The 15,564-nt window shown below is 35.4% G+C and overlaps 1 protein-coding gene across 1 annotated transcript in view; it reads right to left on the bottom strand.

The window, feature by feature from the left end:
- DIP-beta (Dpr-interacting protein beta) overlaps nucleotides 1–15,564 on the bottom strand; it is a 57,063-nt gene that overhangs the window by 31,068 nt on the left and 10,431 nt on the right. The window contains exons 2-6 of the mRNA XM_080151378.1: nucleotides 13,402–13,460; nucleotides 5,675–5,725; nucleotides 4,880–4,975; nucleotides 3,971–4,060; nucleotides 3,146–3,264 (exon numbers count right to left, since the gene is read on the bottom strand). Coding sequence (XP_080007504.1) covers nucleotides 3,146–3,264; nucleotides 3,971–4,060; nucleotides 4,880–4,975; nucleotides 5,675–5,725; nucleotides 13,402–13,460 — 415 coding nt within the window. The remainder of the gene's footprint in view (nucleotides 1–3,145; nucleotides 3,265–3,970; nucleotides 4,061–4,879; nucleotides 4,976–5,674; nucleotides 5,726–13,401; nucleotides 13,461–15,564) is intronic.

Genomic DNA, 15,564 nt, shown 5'->3' with positions numbered 1-15,564 from the left:
CTAGGGGTTGGTGTGGAAACCCAAAATAGTTATAAACCTTCTTAGAACCTGCATTGTGAAGAAAAACACCAGTTAGAGAGATCCTTTGCTACATACACAAAATCTTACCATTTTATGCAATATGATGATATTTTGAAATTCTTAGATTTTAATTGTCCGACTTTAAAGTTAAACTCAAGTCCTCAACTGCATACAGTAACATAATACTGGTGTAGGGTAAACAATTTACTTACAATAGATGATTATTTATACATTATATACATCCACTTAGGGATGGAGGGGACATTGGGTTATATTTTTTCCCCCCAAAATTTTATAATAATGTTTTCTTATTCGTTGGCTTGACAATGTTGGAGACTTTTATTGAATTTTAATTGGTTGGTTCATTAAGCTGAGTGTCCAAACCTTTCAACCAATAATTACTGTAATTTACAGAAGAGGGAATTTTTGTATCATCATTGGGGATATAATCAATGTATTGTCCATTGTCTTAACCCTTTAAATCCTTGATTATTTATACATTGTATACATCCACTGCACTCGCCACAAATATAAACAAGGATAATTATGCTCATAAGTAGTGTAGCAATTGTTTGACCTTTATAGTTACTTAGTGCCAACTAACTAAGACGTTCAACACTTTAGAGTAAAACAAAACACAGGAAATGGGTTAAATAATTGTTTTCCCCACCCCGTGGACACTGTACCGTCTTTCAATTGAAACTTTGAATATCAACCAATAGCGTTATAAATAATTACACAGTCAAGTCACAACAAAGAGCAGAAACCAATTTGCTTGCAGACGAAAAAGGTACCAAACAAGGTAGTTGTCTGGGATATACATCTATACTTAATAATTTCATTATTGACGTTTTGTCGATATGCAATCTTTATGGTTTATGTCAACACTATATGGCTTTACTAGCGGCTACGCCCCTAGAAGCCTCTAAGGGTACTTGAAGAGGGAAGAGTCGAATTTGTTCTAATCTATATTTTTAGGTTTCTTTTTGGGAGGGGGGGGGGGGGGGTGGGGGAGGGTGCCAACCCCAATTTTAATTTCAGTTAAAAAAATGTAAGAATATTTTTTTCTGGAGGGGGGGAATTTTTTTCTAGAGGCGATTTCTCGTGGGAGGGTGGTGGTACCTCCTCCAAAATAGTTATTCCCGGTACCTATCAGATGCTAACCTGTTAAGGAGAACCCGATCGGTACAGCGGTTAGCGAGATACTTCGGTACACACAGACAAACAGACAGACACACAAACTGACATCCTGTTACTTTATTATAAGGATTGAAAGTGGTCATTGCTGAGATAATATTCAAATGCTATGTCACCTATCATGCGAAATACAAAGTAGAATAATGTCTGTCAGTCAGACAGGCCGATTATGCTTAAAATCTTGCCTTGCTTTTTCAGTTAATACACCTTCTAGTTTTAAAGCTATATCCCACGAAGCAATTAGTTTATAGTTTAACTAAATTCTAATAACATTCTCATGGACAAATTGGGGAGTGAGAGGAAATTAGACTATAAATCACACTGGTACCCAAAGTTTTTAAACAACATTATCTTATTCGTTGCCTCTTAACTTTGGGTACGTTTATTAAATTTTGATTAGATGGTTCCATACTATCAATGTCTAATCTTTTAAACACATAATCAAAATTTATGATAGGATTTATTTTGCTTATCATCATTGGGGATGTATAGTAAGAACATAAATTTATTTTATTATTCACCGCTCATTAACACTACAAAATACTAAAAACGCACTATCCTTTATCTATCCAACATCAATTACCTTGGGTATTCCAAGGCTATACAGACAAGCTTGACATTGCTCCCCTCATGTATATTTTCATCCCTGCTGGCCTCCTGGTACATAAACATAACCTACCTTGGATACCCAGAGGCTATACAGACAGGCTTGACATTGCTCCCCTCATGTATATTTTCATCCCTGCTGGCCTCCTGGTACATAAACATAACCTACCTTGGATACCCAGAGGCTATACAGACAAGCTTGACATTGCTTCCCTCATGTATATTTTCATCCCTGCTGGCCTCCTGGTACATAAACATAACCTACCTTGGATACCCAGAGGCTATACAGACAGGCTTGACATTGCTCCCCTCATGTATATTTTCATCCCTGCTGGCCTCCTGGTACATAAACATAACCTACCTTGGATACCCAGAGGCTATACAGACAGGCTTGACATTGCTTCCCTCAGGTAGATTTTCATCCCTGCTGGCCTCCTGGTCCATAAACATAACCTACCTTGGATACCCAGAGGCTATACAGACAAGCTTGACATTGCTTCCCTCAGGTAGATTTTCATCCCTGCTGGCCTCCTGGTACATAAACATAACCTACCTTGGATACCCAGAGGCTATACAGACAAGCTTGACATTGCTTCCCTCAGGTAGATTTTCATCCCTGCTGGCCTCCTTGTCCTTAAACATAACCTACCTTGGATACCCAGAGGCTATACAGACAAGCTTGACATTGCTTCCCTCAGGTATATTTTCATCCCCGCTGGCCTCCTGGTCCATAAACATAACCTACCTTGGATACCCAGAGGCTATACAGACAAGCTTGACATTTCTTCTCTCAGGTATATTTTCATCCTTCCTGGCCTCCTGGTCCATAAACATAACCTACCTTGGATACCCAGAGGCTATACAGACAAGCTTGACATTGCTTCCCTCAGGTATATTTTCATCCCTGCTGGCCTCCTGGTCCAGAAACATAACCTACCTTGGATACCCAGAGGCTATACAGACAAGCTTGACATTGCTTCCCTCAGGTATATTTTCATCCCTGCTGGCCTCCTGGTCCAGAAACATAACCTACCTTGGATACCCAGAGGCTATATAGACAAGGTTGACATTGCTTCCCTCAGGTATATTTTCATCCCTGCTGGCCTCCTGGTCCATAAACATAACCTACCTTGGATACCCAGAGGCTATACAGACAAGCTTGACATTGCTCCCCTTAGGTATATTTTTATCCCTGCTGGCCTTCTGGTCCATAAACATAACCTACCTTGGATACCCAGAGGCTATACAGACAAGCTTGACATTGCTTCCCTCAGGTATATTTTCATCCCTGCTGGCCTCCTGGCCCATAAACATAACCTACCTTGGATACCCAGAGGCTATACAGACAAGCTTGACATTGCTCCCCTCAGGTATATTTTCATCCCTGCTGGATTCCTGGTCCAGAATCTTGGGAGATATCACCACCTCCAGATGAGCAATCTAAAAACATTTATGTATCTGCAATATTGTAAAACAATAGAGGGGGAGGGGGTTAAATAACTGTATGTTCGCAACATGAGGATCCTCTGCCGACTTTTAACCAATAGCGTCGGGAATATTACCACAGCCATTTCGCTGCAAATGAGCAGAAAGCAATTTGCTAGCAGATAAAGAAGGTCCCCGACAGGAGGATTTAGGTAGTTGTCATTTATAGATTTGTTGTATCTGCAATACAAATCTCAATCCAATATGTCCGTCTCGGGAAAATAAAAAAGAGCAAAATACACTGAAAAATAGGACATATAGCCAAAAATTTTAAAATTTGATTTTTTTTAAAAAGTAGCTTTGAAAAGATATTTTAAATATAAACAATTTTAAAAGTAGAATTATTACCTAAAAGGTTTACTTTATAAAAAGGTATTTAGTAAAAACAATTGTGATTACAAATAATATATTTTTAGAAATCTCATAACTTTACTAAAAGCAAATGTAACATTATGGCCTTCAATTGTCAACATTAATTTAGGCAAGCTAGACAAAATCTTCTAATTCTTGATTCTAATCTATACTTCATGAACTTTAGATTGATCAACTAGACTTATCAGAATGGCTTCGAAACCGAATAATATCCGTTGGATTAAAACCAGTTCTTAGCCTCTCTAAAAAATCATGTATTACAGCCAATTTTCTACGATTATTAAAATACCTGTTTTCTTACTGGTGTAGAATTAACTTGGCACATGTAGGGCCCTCTGTCCTGCGTTTGGACATCCCGTATTGTTAGGGTCCATGTGTCCTACAAACAAACAAGGATGACAACATCTATAAGTAACAAAGCAAAAAATATGATTAGATGGACACTGGGACAAAGTGAATCATAGAGAAAATGTTCAGTAGATGTTAAACATTTGAAGAAAATAACCTTTACAAAACCGTAATGAAAAATAATTTTTTATGTCTTTAGATGCCTTACCGACAATAGTCCAACGTACCAACTAAATTATATACTAGATGCTCATTGGTATTTGGAATCAGTAAACAAATTTTAGTTGTCTTTCTTGAACAAGAGCAGAAAAAATCACGTTTTTTAATAAACGGACATTTGACATTATAGAGGAGCTTTGCTACTAAAACTTTATGCTTGTGTAGCGGGACTGACCTATAGGTTAGTTGCGCTCCTTCAATAATTATTCACATAAATCTAGCGTGTATAATTTGTTGTAAAATTCTATCAGATAATAGGAAGGTCAATCGTTAACCCAAACTTAACCAAGCCTAATTGTCGCTCGGAGTGATTTTGTATAATGAATTATTGTTATATATTTGCCCCTAGCATTTAGGGGCTCTTTGATCAAAAGTGTAGGGAAGGGGCATGGTAACCAGTTCACCAAAATTGTTTTTGTTAAAAATCCTCTAAAATCATATAAAAAATAAAATCTTATTTTAATAAAACTTAAATTTATAGATTTGTACAAAATGAAATTTTGTGATCTGGCAACATTAACCGATTCAGAGATGCTTGATTTTTTCAGAACCCAACTCTGTACTTGAATATCGAAGCACAGCTTCTCTACAAGACTAGCCATGAATAAATCCTGTTTATCGTGGCACTTACCTTGTCATTATGTGTAATCTGTAGTCTATCATTTCCTGTGATCACATGATCATGGATTGCAAGGATTGCCTTCGTGTCAGATTTGATCCAGGCAACCTAATAGGTAAAGTTATTTAGCGCATCGTATTATAGTCAGCTTTCCGCGACTATTAAAATAGAAAGTAATAAGATCATACCACGTTATGTTAGCCCCGTATAGGCCTGGGCTAATAAAACTGGTATCAATCTGTAATCGGTTTCGAAGTTAAACTGGAAAATATAATTATTTGTTTGAATGCCGAGCCAAAGCATCCACAAAAGAAGTGCCGGGTCCCTCAAATTGACTATTCAAGCACAGGAAACCACCTTCCCCGGCTTATTTTCAAAGAAACTGCAAATAGGGTGGCAGGGTGCAGTTTACTTTTAATCCAGTTAGGTAAGGTTATACCAGTTTCTAGGAAGCCTGCAGGTATGGGCAATGTAAAAAACCATGCCCCGTTATTTCCAATTTATTCAAAAAATAAAGATGAAGTTTAAGTGCCCATAGACGGAAAGTACCGATAAGTATCATTTAAGTGTATTTAGTTCTTAGACTTCTAAAACTGCAATAAATAATCACGAAATCTTTATTTATATATTAATATATACCTTTTGTAGTATGTCAGACAGACCAAGGATAAGTGGGAAAGGAAATCCCCAAAAAAGAGATGGAATTTTTGTCGTCACACATGAAACTAAAGGCTTTTTCTACCAAATCAGACGGGCATAAGAATGAATTATAGAGTAACTTTGCTACAAAAAATGAGACGTATTTACCTTAAAGCCTCCAAGATTCTTTACACTACACGCAAAAGTTGCATCTCTACCCTATAAAATAAATTTATAATCTTAGTGAAACCCTGTTCGTTCGTCCCTCAAGATCTCACAAACCGATTAATTAATTATCTAGGTTTAAAAAAAATCAAGGAAAAGACGGTCCATGATTAGTGAATGTTTTGGTTTACCTCCTAGATAAGATTTTATAAGATTAGGTTAGGTTAAACATGATTTAAAAGAGCCTAGTGTCTAGAAACAGGTTTACCAGTAAAAAAAAGTTCCAAAAGTTTTATAATAACGTCTTTTATTCGTTGGCTCAACAACCTTGAGGACTTTTGAAATTTGATTAGTTGGTTCATTCAGTTGAGTGTCCAAACGTTTTAACCACTAATTGTAATCTTCAGACGGGGTAATTTTGTGTGTCATCATTGATGATGTTAATCAATTTATCGGCTATTGTCTTATCCCTTTAGATACCTGAATTATACACAGCCCAGTACGAAGATTGAAACCTAAATTGGTTTAGTAAAATTTGAAAAAAATAAATAAAGCCTTAACTTATCCTGTATTAAAATTAGTAAGTTGTGAATATGTTTAAAAAAATTTCTTATTTTTTTTCTCCAAAATAATACAAATGTTGTTGAGAACCTTCAAGCTTATAACAACAACAATCTACTTCGGGGGAAAATCACGAAACCTATACGTGTTTTTCAGCTGTCGTTGGGGGGCAATACATAGTAAAATTGATGACCTCTCCATTTGCCCCCAAAATATCATTTCAGATTTTTTTCGCTTGTTGGTTATACCTTATTCCTGGGAACCTCCCCATCTACCAAATCTAGGGGCGAAGTCACTAGTCACAAAAGTATTATTAACAGAGCGTTCATTACTTATCTTTAAAGCAAAACTCTTAAAGTAAAGTAAAAATGTTCACTAAATACTAAGAAATCTAGAATTTTGTCCTATGTGAACTCTTTCAATTGTTTTAGCCCATTACATTATAATCTTTACACTCACACACACACATACATACACACACACTCACACACACACACACTTACACATTCACACACTCACACACACACACACTTACACACACACACACACTTACACACACACACACACACATTCACACACACACAGTCATTGAAGCTGTAAGGTCATAAACACATTTTAAAAGTTTTAGATTAGTTTTAGTGTTATGAGAGGGGAGTTTGAAAAGTTTAGGTTTGCACACATTAGCAAAACTTTTTCTAAAAGTTAAAATTTAAAGCCTAAATAAAAATAAGGTATTTAAAATAATTTAAATTGCCTCTTCTAATATCTGAGAAAAAATCAACGTGAAAAATTAGCAGAAAGGGGACAAAGAAGGGAGGGATAGGACATTGGAACGTACATTTTTAATAAAATAATATTTTCATTCTCTAATTCGTTGGCTCACAATCTTTGAGAAATGTTATTAAATCATTTTTGATTATACAAACTAGTGCAAAGATTTTTAATCAATATAAGGTATACATTTGTTTATCGTAATTAGTAGAGTACAAAAATTTGTCGAGGCTTAACAGCTACGCGTCATCCGCCTGTAAGCCTCAGGGAAACCTTTCACAATTTTGTAAATCAACTGGAAGTCTAAATATGGAAACAGCGTAAAGTGCCTCTAAAAAATGACGTCACACAATAAAATGAGAGGCCAGTAAAACTCTTATCATTGGTCAATAATTCATACTGGCCTATTATTGGTCATTTTATTGCATGGCGTGGCATTTTTTGGCGTATGCTGTTTCCTAAATATGGCAATCTCATTTTTCAAAAAATTTGTCAAAGCATTCAAACATGTTTAAATTTTAGTTTTAGTCTTGGCTGACGCGCAACTGCCGAGCTCTGAAATGTATTATACATTGCCCTACCATTTCCATTCTAGGTTAAAGATAAAAACAAGGATGACAACATCCCTAAAAGTGAAGCACTAAAACGCTAAGACAAACAGACATTAACACTTGTATAGTGTCAAAACTGAATAATCAGAATATAAATGTATAAGAGTCGAAGCAAAATTGTAATCAAATTTGTTAAAAAACTGCTTGATACAGGATAATGTTTATGGACATACTTTCATTTTAGGTCTTGATTATAGAGTTGCTTCGCTTACAATATTGTGCTTTGTTGTTCCAGAATCAATATACCAAAAATGAGATCAATCGGATAATAACACATAAAAATTAGTTGTTAAGAAAGTAAAAAAAAAACATGTTTAAAATGGACGTACGGACATTCTAGTAATGATTATAGAGTTGCTACGATTTCTAAATCGTGCCTAACTATTACACGAATCACCATGCAAAGTTTGAGATCGATAGGACAATCCTAAAAAGCCTAAAATAACGGAAAAATCCTTTACGTACGGATCGATCTTAATTATAGTAAAGCTTCGCTTTTAATAATACAACAGACAGACACGAATGCCTTGAAGAGTTTTATGAAATAATTTCATGTTTCTTGGCTGAAATATTCTACTAAAATATGTTTACAGAAATATTCCAATTATTGTAAAAATTTCATAATACCGTAAATCTAGAAAAATTTAGAATAATAAATTTTGGTTTAACCCAAGAAGTTAGTTAGATATATAAAGGGATAAGACAATTGCCTATAAATTGATGTACATCCCCAATGAAAATACACAAAATCACCCCTTTTGTAAATTACAATCAGTGTGGTTTAAATCAAAATTCAAGTTCCCAAAAAAGGTTGAGCCCATTGTCCCCTCCTTCCTTGGAGCAAAGCTACTCTGAAAATAAAAGTGTCTATCTGACTATCAGAAAAATTGTGAGAAAATGTGTGGTTTCTCAGCTCCACTTTACATCTAGTATATGACATATTGTTCGTTTGTATGTCGGTTATGATGCAAAGGTTACGTGATTTTTACTAATTACAAATTACAAGCAATAAGTTTTTAAGTTAAAGAATGAGAATATGTGTTTTTTAACTTTTGGGACCAGTATCATTTACAACCCAATGTACCTTTCCTCCGTGATTAAAAAAGCAACCTAACGCCATGAAACAAAAACAAGGATGACAACATTCATAAAAGCGAAGCACTGAAATGGTAGGCCAAACATACATTAACACTTGTATTGTGTCAGAACTGAATAATCAGAATATAAATGTATAAGAAACGAAGTAAATTTGTTAAAAAAACTGCTTGATACAGGATAATGTTTATGGACATACAGACATTTTTAGGACTTGATTTTAGAGTTGCTTCGCTTAAAATATTGTACTTTGTTGTCCCAGGAATCAGTATACAAAAAATCAAATCAAACGGATAATTAGATCACATAAAATTTGTTGTTAAAAAAGTAAAAAAGTCAACATGTTTAAAATGGACGTACGGACATTCTGGTAATGATTATAGAGTTGCTACGATTTCTAAATCGTACCTAACTACTACAGGAATCATCATGCAAAGTTTGAAACCGATAGGACAATTCTAACATGCCTAAATTTACGAATAAAAGCTATCTATCTCGGACGGACGTACGCTTCGCTTTTAATAATTATAAAAAAGCTTCGCTTTTAAAAACAATCAATGTGAAGCTGCAGTTTCATCATCCATAGAAAGAGGAAGATATCCATCCTGAGGCGTGCAGATACAAACTCCTACATCAGGAGGGTGTATCCACCACCCTGGCAAATACAGGAGGGATGATACAACCCCCTACACCCCTTTTACAGGAGTCTACAGCCCCCTATTACAGGCAGTGAAAGAATCAAGTAAAAATGTCTTATTTTTTTCCCCACAACTGTATGTCTGTCTAAATTAACCACAATATTTAAGAATATCATATAATTTGTAGACCATCTTTCAATAAGACATTTTTTTCAGCAATTTACTTTAAATCATCCATCGGCTACCTGCTTTTCCCTTATAATAAAATAAGAACACCCTTCTTGTATAGTAAATTATGCACCCATAAAAGCTCACATCTCCGCCGTTTTTGGATTAAGGGGAGAGTGTAGGTGGGCTTTGCGCATACCTTAACAAACCCTATGCACGCCACTGTATCCATCCTTTAAATCATATGAGGTATCTTGAGGGATAATTCAATGGACGATAAATTGATGTTCATCTCCAATGAATATAAACAAAATTACCCCTTTTGCCACCAACCAATCGAAATTCATTGAAAGTGCCCAAAGTTTAACTTCACGCAAAAAATAATGTCTTTATCTCTCTCTGAGTAATATGAGGCACGAAGGGGATATTGGACTTGAAATCATAATGGTACCCAAATTTCTCACCTTGGGTACTTTTATTGAATCTTCGTTGTTTGGTTCAAACTGGCGATGTTCAAACATTACAACCATTAATCAATTAGCTTGATCTACAGAAGGAGTAATTTTTTACTGGACAAAAATCAGCCATGTGACGTCACAAAAATAAGGGAGATGAGAGTAGAAGTGGGAGAGAAAAACTCTAATAAAGAAATGGATTATCTCTCATGTTTATGACGTCACATAACTGATTTGTAATTTTGTTTATCATTATCGGGAAGGTACAGTAATTTATTCACCGTTCATTGTCTTATCCCTTAAGATTCCTGACTAATATAAACGTAAAATAGCCTCAAGATTTGGCAACATTTTTACTCAGCTAACATCATAAAAACATTTGAGATCTCAATCTAAATGATCTTGAACACAGTTGGTGGTGGTGCAGCCCAAGGATCTAAAGGGATAAGACAATGGCCGATAATATGATGAACATCCTCAATGATGATACACAAAATTACACCTTTCTGTATATTACAATTAGTAGTTGAAACGTTTGGACAGTCAACTTAATAAAGCAACCAATCTAAATTCAATACAAGTCCCCATGGTTGATAATCCAACGTTTAAAAAAAAACGTTATAAAACTTTGGGGACTGTTGTAATAAACACAGCCCATTGTCCCCTCCCTCCCTGGGTGCAGCCGCTGCGTTGACAGCCAAGATTTGTACATTTATTTGTACAGCAGATAATTCTTCATTTAAAGTGGTAAGGTGTTTTGTTGGTCACTAAAGATCTGGCTTACCACTGAACCGATTGTAAGGAAGCGTCGGGATTGCTATTTCATTTTTTGAATTTAAATTTTAGAATGGTCCCTTATAATTTGAAAACGGAGCCACTTAAAGCCAGATGTATGAAGTTTTTACGAAAATAATCTATGATTTCGTCCGTCTGTCTGTACGTCAAATGATTAAGTTATGAAAATAATATTTTAGCAATTATATATTAGATGACTCCTAATAATAAAAACGTTGAATTTCATAATTTTAAATTTGCTATTAATATGAACCATTAATCCATTAATCGTGTGTTTCCATGTCAAAATAGCTTGCTAATATGGACCTCATTTATTGGCCAGTTCGTTCATTTTGTAGTAAGGGGGTCAGATGAGGTAAAGGGAATGGCTGGGGTTAACTTTATTTTTAGCCAGCTGTGAGTGTTACTTTATCATGATATGTGAAAATAAGGTACAATATCCAATTTATTGGTTCTTTTAACATAGGACAAAAGTATTGCGTTATTGAACTCAATTACCATTCACAGAATTTAATAAGATAAGGCACTTAGAAAAACTGGTCTTTAAGGCATAATATGTTACAAAACATGAAATGTTTTTTTTCTGATTCAAAATATCCCATGTCAATGAAAGAAATGAGATATTGATTATCAACTTTTGTCAATGATAAGTGGGTTAAATAAAGCAAATCTTTTGTCCTATATATAAAAGATAAACACACAAACACACTGAAAAGTGCAAGCTATACAAATCTGTAAATAGGTCTTGGTGACCGTTTTCGCTGCTCTGGCTTTGATGGTCATAATCTCCTGGATGGTAAAAATTTTAACAAATATTTTGGTATATTTTCAAGGAAGGTGAGGATACTAGACTGTAAATTATACTGGTACCCAAAGTTTTACAAATATGAATCTCTAATTGTTAGATTAAAAACGATGGTTGGTTGCAGATAGCAAGATTCCATCTTTATTCAATAATTTTTATCTAGAGAAGGGTTGATTTTGTTTATCATAATTAGTGATATACATCAATTTTTCGTCCATTGTCTTATCCCTTAAAATCCCTGTATATCACACACACACACAATTTTGATTTATCTTACAAAATTTCCTGTCATTTGCAAGGTTTGTAAAACTAGGCGCATAAACGTCATTTCCAGTGTGGCTTCGAAACCGATTATTATCCGGCGGATAAGAACCGGTTCTCAGCAACACTAAAAAATCATGTATAGCATCGTATTGTATCTAGTTTTCTACGAATATTAAAATGTAATAAAAATGATTTTATCTTATAATTATTTATTTTTATATCCGCAGAAAGCTGTTTGTAATACGATGCGATAAATAATTTTTCTTTCACCAGACTTTTTTTTACGCAAAACTGATTTAGCATATAAATCATTTTTACGGCTTGCATAAATAAAGGATGGGATCATAAGGGATGAGACAATGAATGATAAATTGGTTTACATCCCAACAAATGATAATAGTTATTTCTTGCATCGTATTATAAACAGCTTTCCGCGGATAAAAAAATGTACAAATGTACAAGATTAAAACCCGTTTTTTCATCCCCGAGGTGCCGAAGTCACGGGCTAAAAAAACTGGTTTTAATCTTATTATTGTACATTTTTATATTCTTAAAAAGCTGTATATAATACGATGCTAGACATAGTTTTTTTCGTATGGATGAGAACCGGTTCCTATCCACCGGATTCGAATGAATACGAGAAAATAAATTCATACATTCTTTAGGTTAGAATTATTGGTTGAAAAGTGTGGAATAGTTTGAAACAACCAATATTTTTTAAAATCGCAAAAGTTTCATTTAACTACTTAGATAACTTATTTATAAAACTTTTAGAGCAAGTATAATTTAAATAGTCTAACTTCCCCTCCCTCCCTGAAAAAAGGGGAGAAAGTAGACAAGGATAGTACAATGGACGATTAATAGAAAGGCTTTTTAAACAAGTCTAAAGTAGGTTGGGTTAGGTTAAGTGTCCACTCCGACGTTTGGGACTCCTACGTTTGTCGTAGGACCTATTATACTAAAAGAAAAGGCTGTCATTTGTTTCAAAAAATGGTAAAATAAAAGAAGTAAACTAAAATACAGAATTAATTCAGTTTAGTTGTTTGAGGGGCTGAAGTCCCGGGACCAACAAAACAATGATTGACTTTATAATTATTATCTAATTTTTCGTGAAACATTCACTAAAAATCGGTACATCACATAGTTTTACAGTAGGGCTCAGGACCGGTTTTGATCCACCGGAAATAAATAGGATTATATGGAAGGAATGTTTTACCTGTATAATTGTTCCAAATTGTGGCTCAGTATGGCCGATGACCGGTTTTTTTTAGCGGAAATAAATCGGATTTCAGGGACAATAAAGTTTTACCTGTATAATTGATGCATTAGAAATTGTGGCTCAGTATGGCCCATGACCGGTTTTGATTGAGCGGAAATAAATCGGATTATCTGGACAGGAATGTTTTACCTGTATAATTGTTCCAAATTGTTTTTTCCAGCGGAAATAAATCGGATTCCATGGACAATAAGGTTTTACCTGTATAATTGATGCATTACAAATTGGAGCTCAGTATGGCCCAAGACTGATTTTAATCCAGCGGAAATTTATCGGATAATAAAGTTTTACCTGTATAATTGATACATTAGAAATTGTGCCGATAAACTCTGGGGCCAGACCATCTGTACCTACATACATAAACAATTGTTAGAATAGCAGCGTATCCATGGGGCCAGACCATCTGTACCTACATACATAAACAATTGTTAGAATAGCAGCGTATCCATGGGGCCAGACCATCTGTACCTACATACATAAACAATTGTTAGAATAGCAGCGAATCTAGGGATCTTGGCGGCTAAGACAATGCACAATAAATTTATACACATAATAATCAAAATTATTTCCTTATTGAAGTATGTGTGTGAAGCGCGCCCAAAATTTTTGACTACCCCATTAAAACAAAATTTAATGGGGTGTGAGCTTTGGGGGTGGGGCGGTTATACAGACAACAAAATAAGGTAGATACAATCCCCTAGGTGTCCACTGTCCACCCGCTAACTAAACAGTAAAAAAGTGCCCTCTCTGAATTAGTAAATTAATGCGCGAAGCGTGCACATTTTTTAAACCCTCCCTTAAGTAAAGTAGAATGTGGTTATTTACATTGTCACCCCCCTTGGCTGCATTAGGGGAGTGTAGACACTTGTCAAGGGGTGTGATAAGGCTCAATTAAAATTGATATAAAAACGCATGACTAAGAAAAATGTTGTCCAAGTGTAAAATTTTTGACAATACCATATTTTTGTGTAGAAAGATTTATATGGACTTTTAATTATACTAAAAATGGGTTATGAACCATTTCATGAATCATCTATAATACAAAGTAGCTTGATGTCTGTCCGCCTGTCTGTCTGTCCGTCTTTCCGTCTGTCTGTCCGTCTGAAGCTTAAGATCTCAGTAACCACTGAACTGATTGGGCTCTACTCTTCAGGGAATATACCTAATGGTCCTGTGATGGGTTTAAGCTATTTTCCTTAAGGATGGGACACCCCCAACCCCCCTAAATCTAACAAATCCCACCCCCCAAAAAAGTTTATTTACATTTTTTGTAAAATCTCAGTAACCGCTTAACCGATTGGGCTCTACTCTTCAGGAAATATACATACTGGTTGTCTGGTGGTTTTAAGCTATTTTCTTGAGGGGTGGGACACCCCAACCCCCCCAAAAAATAAAAATAAATCCAAACTTCCAAAAATTTTTTTTTTTTTTTATATTTTTGTAAACAAAAACCAGTAATTGGGGTGGGAGAACCCCACTGCACCATGGGGCGGAGCCCCTATAAACCCCCCCCCCCCTAAAAAACAAAATTTAATATTTTTTTTACAAATTTTAATTTTTGTGTATGCGAACAACCTGGTTTTTTTTACGAATTGAAATTTTTGTGTATACAACGCACAACCTAGGTTTAATTTTACCACAGAGTAATTAAACAAAGAATAACTTTTTAAAATATTTCTATTTAGGAGGGTTGACTTCCATTACTTCATAGGGCAAAGCCACTAGTTTACAATATTGCAATTAAATGTAAAGCAGAAAAATGGACTTTTCAATTCAATTGAAGACAGAGAGAGACAGAGAGAGAGAGAGAGAGAGAGAGAGGAGAGAGAGAGAGAGAGAGAGAGAGAGAGAGAGAGAGAGAGAGAGAGAGAGAGAGAGAGAGAGAGAGAGAGAGAGAGAGAGAGAGAGAGAGAGAGAGAGAGAGAGAGAGAGAAAGAGAAAGAGAGAGAGAGAGAGAGAAGAGAGAGAGAGAGAGAGAGAGAGAGAGAGAGAGAAGAGAGAGAGAGAGAAAGAGAGAGAGAGAAAGAGAGAGAGAGAGAGAGAGAGAGAGAGAGAGAGAGAGAGAGAGAGAGAGAGAGAGACAAGGAGTAGGTAAGGTAAGAATGTTTGAAGAATATATCCAGGAATCTTAAGGGATAAGACAATGGATGATAGATTATATACTTCCCCAATGATAATAAACAAAATTGCCCTAATATAATTTAAATTACTGGTTAAAAGTTGAACATGAACAAGTTACTGCGGTTATAAAACTTTGGTGACCAACGTATTTACAGTGCATTGTCCCCTTTCTCCTTGGAATTGAACTAGGGTTGGATCGGATATCCGGTCTGGCCGGTTATCCGGCCGGATATCCGGTCATTTTCAATATCCGGCCGGATACCGCATATGAAAACTATCCGGTTACATGATATCCGGCTTATATTTGACGCTGGATATCCGGTAAATTGCCGG

This window comes from Acartia tonsa, chromosome 2 (genome assembly GCF_053477335.1).
Source record: "Acartia tonsa isolate MP-2025a chromosome 2, ASM5347733v1, whole genome shotgun sequence".
NCBI lineage: Eukaryota > Metazoa > Arthropoda > Copepoda > Calanoida > Acartiidae > Acartia > Acartia tonsa.
Note: the sequence above shows the minus strand (reverse complement) of the source record. Positions and strands in the feature narration are given on the sequence as shown.